The 13,261-nt window shown below is 49.6% G+C and overlaps 1 protein-coding gene across 1 annotated transcript; it reads left to right on the top strand.

Moving 5' to 3' along the window:
• The first annotated feature begins 9,694 nt into the window (after window positions 1-9,694).
• LOC135978036 (uncharacterized) lies at window positions 9,695-12,192 on the top strand. The gene is made up of 2 exons (XM_065579123.1): window positions 9,695-10,649; window positions 11,644-12,192. Exons 1-2 carry the CDS (start codon window positions 10,073-10,075, stop codon window positions 12,117-12,119), a joined length of 1,053 nt encoding a protein of 350 aa, XP_065435195.1. The 5' UTR covers window positions 9,695-10,072; the 3' UTR covers window positions 12,120-12,192.
• Window positions 12,193-13,261: the final 1,069 nt, after the last annotated feature.

Genomic DNA, 13,261 nt, shown 5'->3' with positions numbered 1-13,261 from the left:
GAAGGAGACTTGCTGAAGCAAAGCCACAGGGGTCTCTGAGGTTTCCCTGGTCCTGCGCCCCTGTCCTGCCTGGCTGATGTCAGCATCTCTCTCTGAGGTCACCACCTCCCTAACACCTTTGACCAATAGGCTGAGGTCCTGCAAAAGGCCTTTGTGATGTCACTGCCACACCCACCCATCCCGTGAACTGCTAATCACCTGCTGCTGAACAGACACTTTGAAGGTTTGAGCTACTCTCTACTGATCACCCCACTCAATGCGTCTTCATTCTAGGAAGCAAGCCGGCTAGACGGTAAAACATCAGAGGCTGCTCTCAATGCTACACTCAGTGTTTCCAAAATTAGTAGACTTTATGGCCAGAAGAGACCTTTAGAGCATCGCATCTAACCCCCTGCATATCATGGGCTTCCTGTATAGTACAATAGCTACTTTTTGGGCACACACATTCCAGAAAGGCATCTAGTCTTCAATCAATGACATCAAGAGATGGAGAATCCACCACTTTCCCATTTAGTGAGTGCCAGGGGGCTCCATTTCCCCTTCCACTAGCTCCCCATTTACAGTGAGCCAGAGCAGTACCTGCAGCAGGGAGCGGGAGTTGCTGATGGCCCCGCAACCCAGTGAAGTGGGTTGCGGGGAAGTTGAGATCTTGCCCCAAGTCATCCCAGACACTAATGCCAAGCCACAGGATGGCAGCATCTAGTGTCAGTGGAGTCCGAACACTATTTCAACCCCACAGTTTTCGATGAACTTCCCACAAGGGGAGGTGATGAGCACCCCCAGCAACACACACACACACACCACTCCTGGTGGTGGGAGGGGAACAGGAGAAAGGACAAAAGAAGTAAGAGATGAAGAGAAAGGAAGGAGGGATGGAGGAAAAGGTAAAACAAAAAGGACAAACCCTAATGTCCCCAGTGATTCTACGGCACAAAATCCAAGGGATGGAATAAAATTCTGCCATCTTAAACTACTGTTTTCCATGCCTAGAATTCAGCTGGCACCACGTGGATCAGACTGAGCAGCTGCCAAAACCTCTTGGAGGCTCTTACCTTCTAAACAGGGACGTCTGTTTTCTAGTAAAATCAGTAAAAGGAAAGGAGAAAACTCGAAAGAGGCTCCTGCACGCACTCACGTACGTGAACCCTAATACTCTCTCAGTCCTCAAAGAGAGACCTCGAGAAGGAGACTTGCTGAAGCAAAGCCACAGGGGTCTCTGAGGTTTCCCTGGCCCTGTGCTCCTGTCCTGCCAGGCTGATGTCAGCATCTCTCTCTGAGGTCACCACCTCCCTAACACATTTGACCAATAAGCTGACATCCTGCAAAAGGCCTTTGTGATGTCACTGCCACACCCAACCAAACCCTGAAGTGCTAATGTCCTGCTGCTGGCCTGACACTTTGAAGGTTTGAGGTTGTCATAACTATAAAGGGAAGGGTAACAGCTGTCCTGTGTACAGTACTATAAAATCCTCCTGGCCAGAGACTCCAAAATCCTTTTCCCTGTAAAGGGTTAAGAAGCTCAGGTAACCTGGCTGGCATCTGACCTAAAGGACCAATAAGGGGACAAGATACTTTCAAATCTTGGGGAGGGGAAGGCTTTTGTTTGTGTTCTTTGTTTGTGTGGGTGTTCGCCCTCGGGACTGAGAGGGACCAGACATCAATCCAGGTTCTCCACATCTTTCTAAACAAGTCTCTCCTATTTCAAACAAGGCGTGTTAGTTTTCCTTTGTTTTCTCAACTTGTAAATGTACCTTTTACTAGAGTGTTTATCTTTGTTTGCTGTACTTTGAACCTAAGACTAGAGGGGAGTCCTCTGAGCTCTTTAAGTTTGATTACCCTGTAAGGTTAATTTCCATACTGATTTTACAGAGATGATTTTTACCTTTTTCTTTAACTAAAAGCCTTATTTTTAAGAACCTGATTGATTTTTCCTTGTTTTAAGATCCAAGGAGTTTGGATCTTGATTCACCAGGAGTTGGTGGGAGGAAGGAGGGGAATGGTTAATTTCTCCTTCTTTTAGATCCAAGGGGGTTGGATCTGTATTCACCAGAAGTTGGTGGGAGGAAGGAGGGGGGACGGTTTATTTCTCCTTGTTTTAAGATCCAAGGGGTTTGGATCTGTATTCACCAGGGAATTGCTGAAAGGTTTCTCAAGGCTACCCAGGGGAGGAAATTAGCCTTGGGATGGTGGTTAAGCTTACAAGTTTTCATGCAGGCCCATACATTTGTACCCTAAACTTCAAAGTGGGGATACAGCCTTGACACAGGTACTCTCTGTGGATCACCCCACTCAATGCGTCTTCATTCTAGGAAGCAAGCCGGCTAGACAGTAAAACATCACAGGCTGCTCCCAATACTACACTCAGTGTTTCCAAAATTTGTAGACTTTATGGCCACAAGAGACCTTTAGAGCATCTCATCTAAGCCCCTGCATATCATAGGCCTCCTGTATAGTACAATAGTTACTTTTTGAGCGCACACATTCCAGAAAGGCATCTAGTCTTCATTCAATGACATCAAGAGATGGAGAATCCACCACTTTCCATTTTAGTGAGTGCCAGGGGGCTCCATTTCCCCTTCCACTAGCTCGCCATTTACAGGGAGACAGAGCAGTACCTGCAGCAGGGAGCGGGAGTTGCTGAAGGCCTCAGAGGCGCAGCCCCTGCAGTGTCTCAGGCACCTGGCGCAAGTGGCGGATGATGCGGGTGCATCACTTTTGCCGTGACGTCCTCCTGCTGCAAGGGAACGAGAACCTGTCAGAGACTCAAACGCCCCGAGGAATCAGGGGGAATTAAGGGCACCGGGAACCAGCAGTATTTCCACTCAGCACCTGCCCACCACTGAGGGATGAATTCACCTCCTGAACCCCAGAATGGAGTCTTCTTGTCCTTTCTAGTAACCTCCAGTGCCAAATCCCCTCCTTGAAGGGTGAGCTGCTGCTACCTCCCTCTCAGTGCCCTTGACAGATGTTCCACCACCAAACCACAGCTCAAGTTATCAGAACCCTCTTCTCCACCCCCACCCAGGTTGGCCAGGGAGGTGGCTCTAGCAGGGGTGGCAGGAGGGATTCTGCCAGCAGTGAAGTGGGTTCCGGGGAGGTTGAGATCTTGCCCCAAGTCATCCCAGACACCAATGCTAATCCACACGATGGCAGCATCTAGTGTCAGTGGAGTCCAAGCACTATTTCAACCACACAGGTTTGGATGAACTCCCCACAAAGGGAGGTGAAGAGCACCCCCAGCAACACACACACACACACACACACACAAACCACTCCCGGTGGTGGGAGGGGAACAGGAGAAAGGACAAAAGAAGTAAGAGATGAAGAGAAAGGAAGGAGGGAGGGAGGAAAAGGTAAAACGAAAAGGACAAACACTAATGTCCCCAGTGATTCTACGGGACAAAATCACAGGGAGGGAATAAAATTCTGCCAGCTTGAACTAGTGTTTTCCATGCTTAGAATTCAGCTGGCACCAGGTGGATCAGACTGAACAGGATACAAACCTCTCCGAGGCACTTACTTTCCTCAAAGAGAGACCTCAAGGAGGAGACTTGCTGAAGCAAAGCCAGAGGGGTCTCTGAGCTTTCCCTGGCCCTCATGTCAGCATCTCTCTCTGATGTCAGCATCTCTCTCTGAGGTCACCACCTCCCTAACACATTTGACCAATAAGCTGACGTCCTGCAAAAGGCCTTTGTGATGTCACTGCCACACCCAACCAAACCCTGAAGTGCTAATGTCCTCCTGCTGGCCTGACACTTTGAAGGTTTGAGCTACTCTGTGTGAATCACCCCACTCAATGGGTCTTCATTCTAGGAAGCAAGCCGGCTAGACAATAAAACATCAGAGGCTGCTCCCAATGCTACACTCCGTGTTTCCAAAATTACTACACTTTATGGCCAGAAGAGACCTTTAGAGCATCTAATCTAAGCCCCTGCATATCATGGGCTTCCTGTATAGTACAATAGTTACTTTTTGGGTACAAACATTCCAGAAAGGTATCTAGTCTAAATTAAATGACATTAAGAGATGGAGAATCCATCACTTTCCCTTTTAGTGAGTGCCAGGGGGTTCCATTTCCCCTTCCACTAGCTCCCCATTTACAGTGAGCCAGAGCAGTACCTGCAACAGGGAGTGGGAGTTCCTGAAGGCCTCAGAGGCGCAGCCCCTGCAGTGTCTCAGGCACGTGGCGTAAGTGCAGGATGATGCGGAGCTGGTGCATCATTTTGGCCGTGACGTCCTCCTGCTGCAAGGGAACGAGAACCTGTCAGAGACTCAAACGCCCCGAGGAATCAGGGGGAATTAAGGGAACCTGGAACCAGCAGCATTTCCACCCAGCACCTGCCCATCAATGAGAGATGAATTCACCTCCTGAACCCCAAAATGGAGTCTTCTTGTCCTTTCTAGAAACCTCCAGAGCCAACCCCCCTCCTTGTAGGGTGAGCTCCTGCTACCTCCTGCTCAGTGCCCTTCACAGATATTCCACCTCCAAACCACAGCTCAAGTCATCAGAACCCTCTTCTCCACCCCGACACAGGTTGGGCTGGGAGGCGGCTCTAAGAGGGTGTGCAGGAGGGATTCTGACAGCAGTGAAGTAGGTTGCAGGGAGGTTGAGATCTTGACCCAAGTCATCCCAGGCACTAATGCTAAGTCACACAATGGCAGCATCTACTGTCAGTGGGGTCCAAGCACTATTTCAACCCCACAGTTTTGGATCAACTCCCCACAAGGGGAGGAGAAGAGAACCATCAGCACCACACACACCACTCCTGGTGGTGTGAGGGGAACAAGAGAAAGGACAAAAGAAGTAAGAGATGAAGAGAAAGGAAGGAGGGATGGAGGAAAAGGGAAAAGGAAAAGGACAAACCCTAATGTCCCCATGTCGGACATCAGGAATGGTAACATACATAAGCCAGTATGTGAACACTTCAATCTCCCTGGTCATTCTATTACAGATTTAAAAGTCACTATCATTGAACAAAAAAAACTTCAGAAACAGACTTCAAAGAGAAACAGCAGAACTAAAATTCATTTGCAAATTCAACACCATTAATCTGGGCTTGAATAGGGACTGGGAGTGGCTGGCTCACTACAGAAGCAGCTTTTCCTCTCCTGGAATTGACACCTCCTCATCTATTATTGGGAGTGGACTACATCCACCCTGATTTTTGAATTGGCCCTGTCAACACTGGTTCTCCACTTGTGAAGTAACTCCCTGCTCTCCATGTGTCAGTATATAATGCCTGCATCTGTAACTTTCACTCTTTGCATCCGAAGAAGTGAGGTTTTTACTCACGAAAGCTTATGCCCAAATAAATCTGTTAGTCTTTAAGGTGCCACCAGACTCCTTGTTGTTTTTGTAGATACAGACTAACATGGCTACCCCCTGATACTTGACACCATGCAAGGCACTAAATTTAGCCGTATGGAGTGGAAATCCATCAACCTCAACAAAAAACTTGCACAGATACAGACAGACATCATCTTCCTCTCCAAATGCAAACAGATGGACATCATACCAAAAGGACTGAAGGTAAAAAATCCATTGCAATCAACATACTACACTGAGTATGGTGAGAGATTGTGCCACACACTCTCTCAAAGAAACTGAGGAACCACCTGATCAGCATCCTGTACAGCAGACAGGAGAAGATCAAGAATGAGCTCTCAGAACTGGAGACTCTCATACAATACCAGCCTTCTACACAAACTTCCACGTGGCTGGACTTTACAAAAATGAGACAAGCCATTTACAATACACACTTCACTTCTCTACAGAGGAAAAAGGACTGTAAGTTATCTAAACTAATACCTGCCACTAGGGGCTATAACAATGGTACCCTCAACTCATCTAACAACATTGTCAATCTTTCCAACCACACGCTTAGCCCAGCAGAAGAGTCTGTCCTATCTCGGGGACTCTCTTTCTGTCCCACCGTCCCCACGAACATGATACAGTTCTGCGGTGATCTGGAAGCCTACTTTCCTCGTCTCCGACTCAAGGAATATTTTCAACGCACCACTGAACAGTGCACTGACCCACAGGAACCCTCCTACCAACACTACAAAAAGAAGAATTCTGTGTGGACTCCTCCTGACGGTCGAAATGACAGACTGGACCTCTACATAGAGTGTTTCCGCAGACGTGCACAGGCTGAAATTGTGGACAAACAACATCACTTGTCCCATAACCTCAGCCGTACAGAACGCAATGCCATCCACAGCCTCAGAAACAACTCTGACATTATCATCAAAGGGGCTGACAAAGGAGGTGCTGTAGTCATAATGAACAGGTCAGATTATGAACAGGAGGCTGCCAGGCAACTCTCCAAGACCACATTCTACAGGCCACTATCCTCTGATCCCACTGAGGAATACCAAAAGAAACTACACCATCTGCTCAAGAAACTCCCAGCTATAGTACGGGAACAAATCTACATGGACACACCCCCAGAACCCCGACCAGGGGTATTCTATCTGCTACCCAAGATCCATAAACCCGGAAACCCTGGACGCCCCATCATCTCAGGCATTGGCACTCTGACAGCAGGATTATCTGGCTATTTGGCCTCTCTCCTCAGGCCCTATGCTACCAGCACTCCCAGCTATCTTCGAGACACCACCAACTTCCTGAGGAAACTACAATGCATTGATGTTCTTCCTGGAAACACCATCCTGGCCACCATGCATGTAGAAGCACTTTATACCAATATTCTACATGAGGATGGACTACAAGCTGTCAGGAACAGTATCCCTGATGAGGCCACAGCAAGCCTGGTGGCTGAGCTTTGTGACTTTGTCCTCACCCACAACCACTTCAGATTTGGGGACAACTTATACCTTCAAGTCAGTGGCACTGCTATGGGTACTCGCATGGCCCCACAGTATGCCAACATTTTTATGGCTGACTTAGAACAACGCTTCCTCAGCTCTCGTCCCCTAGTGCCCCTCCTCTACTTGCCCTACATTGACGACATCTTCATCATATGGACCCACGGAAAGGAGGCCCTTGAAGAATTCCACCTGGACTTCAACAATTTCCACCCCACCATCAACCTCAGCCTGGACCAGTCCACACAAGAGATCCACTTCCTGGACACTACAGTACAAATAAGTGATGGTCACATAAACACCACCCTATACCGGAAACCTACTGACCGCTAAACATACCTACATGCCTCCGGCTTCCATCCAAGACACATCACACGATCCATTGTCTACAGCCAAGCCCTAAGATACAACCGAATTTGCTCCAACCCCTCAGACAGAGACAAACACCTACAAGATCTTTATCAAGCATTCGTAAAACTACAATACCCACCTGGGGAAGTGAGGAAACAGATTGACAGAGCAAGACGGGTACCCAGAAATCACCTACTACAGGACAGGCCCAACAAGGACAATAACAGAACACCACTGGCCATCACATACAGCCCCCAGCTAAAACCTCTCCAGCGCATTATCCACGATCTACAACCTATCCTGGAAAATGATCCCTTACTCTCACAGACCTTGGGAGGCAGGCCAGTCCTCGCTTACAGACAACCCCCCAACCTGAAGCAAATACTCACCAGCAACTACACACCACACCACAGAAACACCAACCCAGGAACCTATCCCCGTAGCAAACCTCGTTGCCTACTCTGTCCCCATATCTACTCTGGCAACAGCATCAGAGGACCCAACCACATCAGCCACACCATCAGGGACTCATTCACCTGCACATCCACTAATGTCATATATGCCATCATGTGCCAGCAATGCCCCTCTCCCATGTACATTGGCCAAACCGGACAGTCCCTCCGCAAAAGAATAAATGGACACAAATCGGACATCAGGAGTGGTAACATACATAAGCCAGTAAGTGAACACTTCAATCTCCCTGGTCATTCTATTACAGATTTAAAAGTCACTATCATTGAACAAAAAAACTTCAGAAACAGACTTCAAAGAGAAACAGCAGAACTAAAATTCATTTGCAAATTCAACACCATTAATCTGGGCTTGAATAGGGACTGGGAGTGGCTGGCTCACTACAGAAGCAGCTTTTCCTCTCCTGGAATTGACACCTCCTCATCTATTATTGGGAGTGGACTACATCCACCCTGATTTTTGAATTGGCCCTGTCAACACTGGTTCTCCACTTGTGAAGTAACTCCCTGCTCTCCATGTGTCAGTATATAATGCCTGCATCTGTAACTTTCACTCTATGCATCCGAAGAAGTGAGGTTTTTACTCACGAAAGCTTATGCCCAAATAAATCTGTTAGTCTTTAAGGTGCCACCAGACTCCTTGTTGTTTTCCTAATATCCCCAGTGATTCTACGGGACAAAATCCCAGGGAGGGAATAAAATTCTGCCACCTTAAACTAGTGTTTTCCATGCCTAGAATTCAGATGGCACCAGGTGGATCAGCCTGAACAGGTTACAAACCTCTCCGAGGCACTTACTTTCTCAACAGGGACTTCTGTTTTCTAGTAAAATGGGTAAAAGGAAAGGAGAAAACTCGAAAGAGGCTCCTGCTCACACTCACATATGTGAACCCTAATACTCTCTCAGTCCTCAAAGAGAGCTCGAGAAGGAGACTTGCTGAAGCAAAGCCACAGGGGTCTCTGAGGTTTCCCTGGCCCTGCGCCCCTGTTTTGCCTGGCTGATGTGAGCATCTCTCTCTGAGGTCACCACCTCCCTAACAACTTTGACCAATAGGCTGAGCTCCTGCAAAAGGCCTTTGTGATGTCACTGCCACACCCACCCATCCCCTGAAGTGCTAATATCCTGCTGCTGGCCTGACACTTTGGAGGTTTGAGCTACTCTCTGTGGATCACCCCACTCAATGCGTCTTCATTCTAGGAAGCAAGCCGGTTAGACAGTAAAACATTAGAGGCTGCTCCCAATGCTACACTCAGTGTTTCCAAAATTAATACACTTTATGGCCAGAAGAGACCTTTAGAGCATCTCATCTAACCCCCTGCATATCATAGGCTTCCTGTATAGGACAATAGTTACTTTTTGGGCACAAACATTCCAGAAAGGCATCTAGTTTCATTCAATGACTTCAAGAGATGGAGAATCCACCACTTTCCCTTTCACTGAGTGCCAGGGGGCTCCATTTCCCCTTCCACTAGCTCCCCATTTACAGTGAGCCAGAGCAGTACCTGCAACAGAGAGCGGGAGTTGCTGAAGGCCTCAGAGGCACAACCCCTGCAGTGTCTCAGGCACCTGGCGCAAGTGATGGATGATGCGGAGCTGGTGCCTCACTTTGGCCGTGACGCCCTCCTGCTGCAAGGGAATGAGAACCTGTCAGACTCAAACGCCCCGAGGAATCAGGGGGAATTAAGGGCACCTGGAACCAGCAGTATTTCCACTCAGCACCTGCCCAACACTGAGGGATGAATTCACCTCCTGAATCCCAGAATGGAGTCTTCTTGTCCTTTCTAGTAACCTCCAGTGCCAATCCCCCTCCTTCTAGGGTGAGCTCCTGCTACCTCCCCCTCAGTGTCCTTGACAGCTGTTCCACCTCCAAACCACAGCTTAAGTCATCAGAAACCTCTTCTAGACCCCCACCAAGGTTGGGCTGGGAGGCGGGTCTAGCAGTGGGGGCAGGAGGGATTCTGGCAGCAGTGAAGTGGGTTGCGGGGAGGTTGAGATCTTGCCCAAGTCATCCAAGACACTAACGCTAAGGCCTGGTCTACACTAGGCGTTTATGTCGAAGTTAGCGCCGTTACATCGAATTAACCCTGCACCCGTCCACACTGCGATGCTATTTAGTTCGACATAGAGGTCTCTTTAATTCGACTTCTGTACTCCTCCCCGACGAGGGGAGTAGCGCCAAATTCGACATGGCCATGTCGAATTAGGCTAGGTGTGGATGGAAATCGACGCTAATAGCTCCGGGAGCTATCCCACAGTGCACCACTCTGTTGACGCTCTGGACAGCAGTGCGAGCTCGTATGCTCTGACCAGCCACACAGGAAAAGCCCCGGGAAAATTTGAATTGGAATTCCTTTTCCTGTCTGGCCAGTTTGAATCTCATTTCCTGTCTGGACATCGTGGCGAGCACAGCAGCACTGGCAACGATGCAGAGCTCTCCAGCAGTGATGGCCGTGCAGTCTGTGAATAGAAAGAGGGCCCCAGCATGGACTGATCGGGAAGTCTTGGATCTCATCGCTGTGTGGGGCGATGAGTCCGTGCTTTCCGAGCTGCGATCCAAAAGACGGAATGCAAAGATCTACGAGAAGATCTCTAAAGACATGGCAGAGAGAGGATACAGCCGGGATGCAACGCAGTGCCACGTGAAAATCAAGGAGCTGAGACAAGGCTACCAGAAGACCAAAGAGGCAAACGGACGCTCCGGATCCCATCCCCAGACATCCCGTTTCTATGAGGCACTGCATTCCATCCTCGGTGCGGCCGCCACCACTACCCCACCAGTGACCGTGGACTCTGAGGATGGGGTAGTGTCCACGGCCGGTTCCTCGGACATGTTAGGGGACGTGGAAGATGAGGAAGGAGATGAGGAGGGCGAGGCAGTCGGCAGCGCTCACAACGCTGATTTCCCCGACAGCCAGGATCTCTTCATCACCCTTACAGAGATCCCCTACGAAGCGTCCCCAGCCGTTACCCCGGACACAGAATCTGGTGAAGGATCAGCCAGTAAGTGTTGTAAACATCTAAACATTTATTTTTAACAAAACAGGAATATTAACAATTTAAAGAATGGGTTGTTCATGATTAGTGTGCCCTATGCGCTTAACGGTTTAGTCATGGGCAGTGCAAGTTTTGAAAAAAAATCTAGCAATGTCCGGTTTTCAGTGATTGTCCTGCACAAGCCGCTCTACTGTTTATTCCCTGCTACTGCAGCTACAGTAAAATGCGGTCTATATGTCCGGGGATAGAGCAGTAGTCCTCCTGGGATATCTCCACGAAGCTCTCCTGGAGGTAACTTGAAAGCCGTTCCATGAGGTTCCTGGGGAGAGCGGCCTTATTGGGTCCTCCGAAGTACGAGACGTTGCCGCGCCACGAGACTATCACGTACTCGGGAATCATTGCTCTGCATAGCAGGGCGGCATACGGCCCTGGTCTTTGGAGGCTTTCCCGGAGCATTCTCTGTCTGTCGCTCTCAGAGATCCTCATCAGGGTGATGTCGCCCATGGTGACCTGCTTTTAATTAGGTAGGGGAATGTTAGTGTTGGGACTGCTTTCCCGTTCCTTGACAGAACTGTAACCGCTGGTTTTTAGCCACGCGGTGGAGGCGGGAGAGGGGCAGCCGAAAGGGATCGTTCCCGGGGACAGCCGCGAGGGGGTGGGACAGGGGCAGAGTTCCCGCTTGCCGGATTGCTGGCTGCAGGAACTGACATAGCTTTAAATGTGAAATGAGGCCAGTGGTAATCTAAAAGTTTTAAACTGCCACAAGTGTACGGCTTACCATGTCTGCCTGCAACAGAAATTCCGTTGTGCTGCCCCGCTTCTCAAATGTGCTGTGCAAGACCCCAGGCACTGAATGCGAAGGCCGAAAATTCGACCTTGTGCTGAGTGCGCATGTGATAGGTGCTGTGCATGGTCTTGTTCACAGAGAAAGACTATGTTCTTTGTTCACAACTACATTTTTCTTTCTGAGGAATTCACTCCCTTTTTCCCATTTCCACAGCCCCATCTGTGACTGTCTCACAACCTAGCCTGGAATCACACTCCCAGAGGCTAGCGCGGATTAGGCGTAGGAAGAGGAGGACACGGGAGGACATGTTCTCTGAGCTTATGGCCTGTTCCCAAGCCCAGGCAGCACAGCAGACCCAGTGGCGGGAGAACTTGACCCGAATGCACCAAGCCAACATGGATCGGGAGGAGAGGTGGCGGCAGGAAGACCAGCAGGCGACTCAAACGCTGCTTGGACTACTGAGGGAGCAAACGGACACGCTCCGGCGCCTTGTGGATGTTCTGCAGGAACGGAGGCAGGAGGACAGAGCCCCGCTGCAGTCCATCTATAACCGCCCTCCCCTGCCACCAAGTCCCATACCCACCTCACCCAAAGTGCAAAGAAGGAGAGGCGGCAGAGTCCCTGCTAACTCTCACTCCACCCCTGCAGAGAGCTCTAGTAGCAGAAGGCTCTCATTTCCCAAAATTTGAACAGTTCTTTCCTTCCCGCCTGACACAAGCCCCCGTCCAAGTTTCACCTCCCAATGCCATGTGTAGTTGATAATAAAAATATGTTTCTGTAAACTACTGTTTCAATCATGTTCTTTTGGAGGAGGATGGGAAAGGGGGTTGGTAATTGGACAGGACAGTCACCTTTGGCAGGGTACATAGTCGGGGGCAGGCACAGCAGCAGGGCACATACACAGTGCAGTGATGCAGTGACTAGTTACCCTGGTTAGTCTGGGAGGTTGTTTTCATGTTATGTGGTGGGGGGTGGGTTGCTCTGTGACTTTGTGGCAGGGGAGGGCAGTTACAGATCTTAAGCGGCGGTCCTTAGGCAGGATCACAGAGCCACACAGCAGGGGATCTGTAACCGTCCTCCCCCTGCCACAAAGTCACATAGACCCCCCCATACACACAGTCCCGATCAGGAGGGGTGACAGGCTCCGTTGAAACAACCATCCCACTGCAGCGGAGCCTGTCAATCCTTGAGTTTAGAAGCTGCATTCGCGTCACTACACTACACCCGCTCCGCACCACAGTCTGCGTCCCAGTTTTAAAAAATTCCCGCGAAAACAGTATTAAAGAAAACGGTGTGCTTTAACAAAGTTGAACTATTTTTATTTCGCAACGTGTGTTGGAAGGGGGGTGAAGGGGGTATGTAACTGGATAGGATAGTCAACATTACCTGGGTAAAGAAACGGGGGCAGGTTTAGCTTCTCAGTACACAAACTTTAAAGTCACAGGTTACCCTGCTCACTGAGGAACTTTGCTTTCAAAGCCTCCCGGATGCACAGCGCGTCCCGCTGGTCTCTTCTAATCGCCCGGCTGTCTGGCTGTGAGTAATCAGCAGCCAGGCTATTTTCCTCAACCTCCCACCCCGCCATAAAGGTCTCCCCCTTGCTCTCACAGAGATTGTGGAGCACACAGCAAGCTGCTATAACAATGGGGATATTGGTTTCGCTGAGATCACAGCGAGTCAGTAAGCTTCTCCATCTCCCCTTGAGACGGCCAAAAGCACACTCCACCACCATTCTGCACTTGCTCAGCCGGTAGTTGAAGAGTTCTTTTTCAGTGTCCAGGGCGCCAGTATAGGGCTTCATGAGCCAGGGCATTAGCGGGTAGGCTGGGTC

Source organism: Chrysemys picta, unplaced genomic scaffold, assembly GCF_011386835.1.
Source record: "Chrysemys picta bellii isolate R12L10 unplaced genomic scaffold, ASM1138683v2 scaf101, whole genome shotgun sequence".
Taxonomy (NCBI): Eukaryota; Metazoa; Chordata; order Testudines; family Emydidae; genus Chrysemys; species Chrysemys picta.
The sequence above is the reverse complement of the archived record's forward strand: the minus strand, read 5'-3'. Positions and strand labels throughout refer to the sequence as shown.

Bases quoted from the DNA above. Each gene is read 5' to 3' on its own strand.
- LOC135978036 (XM_065579123.1), top strand. From the start codon at position 10,073: ATGCAGAGCTCTCCAGCAGTGATGGCCGTGCAGTCTGTGAATAGAAAG. The intron at 10,650-11,643 runs GTAAGTGTTGTA...CCATTTCCACAG, and splicing joins ATCTGGTGAAGGATCAGCCA to CCCCATCTGTGACTGTCTCA.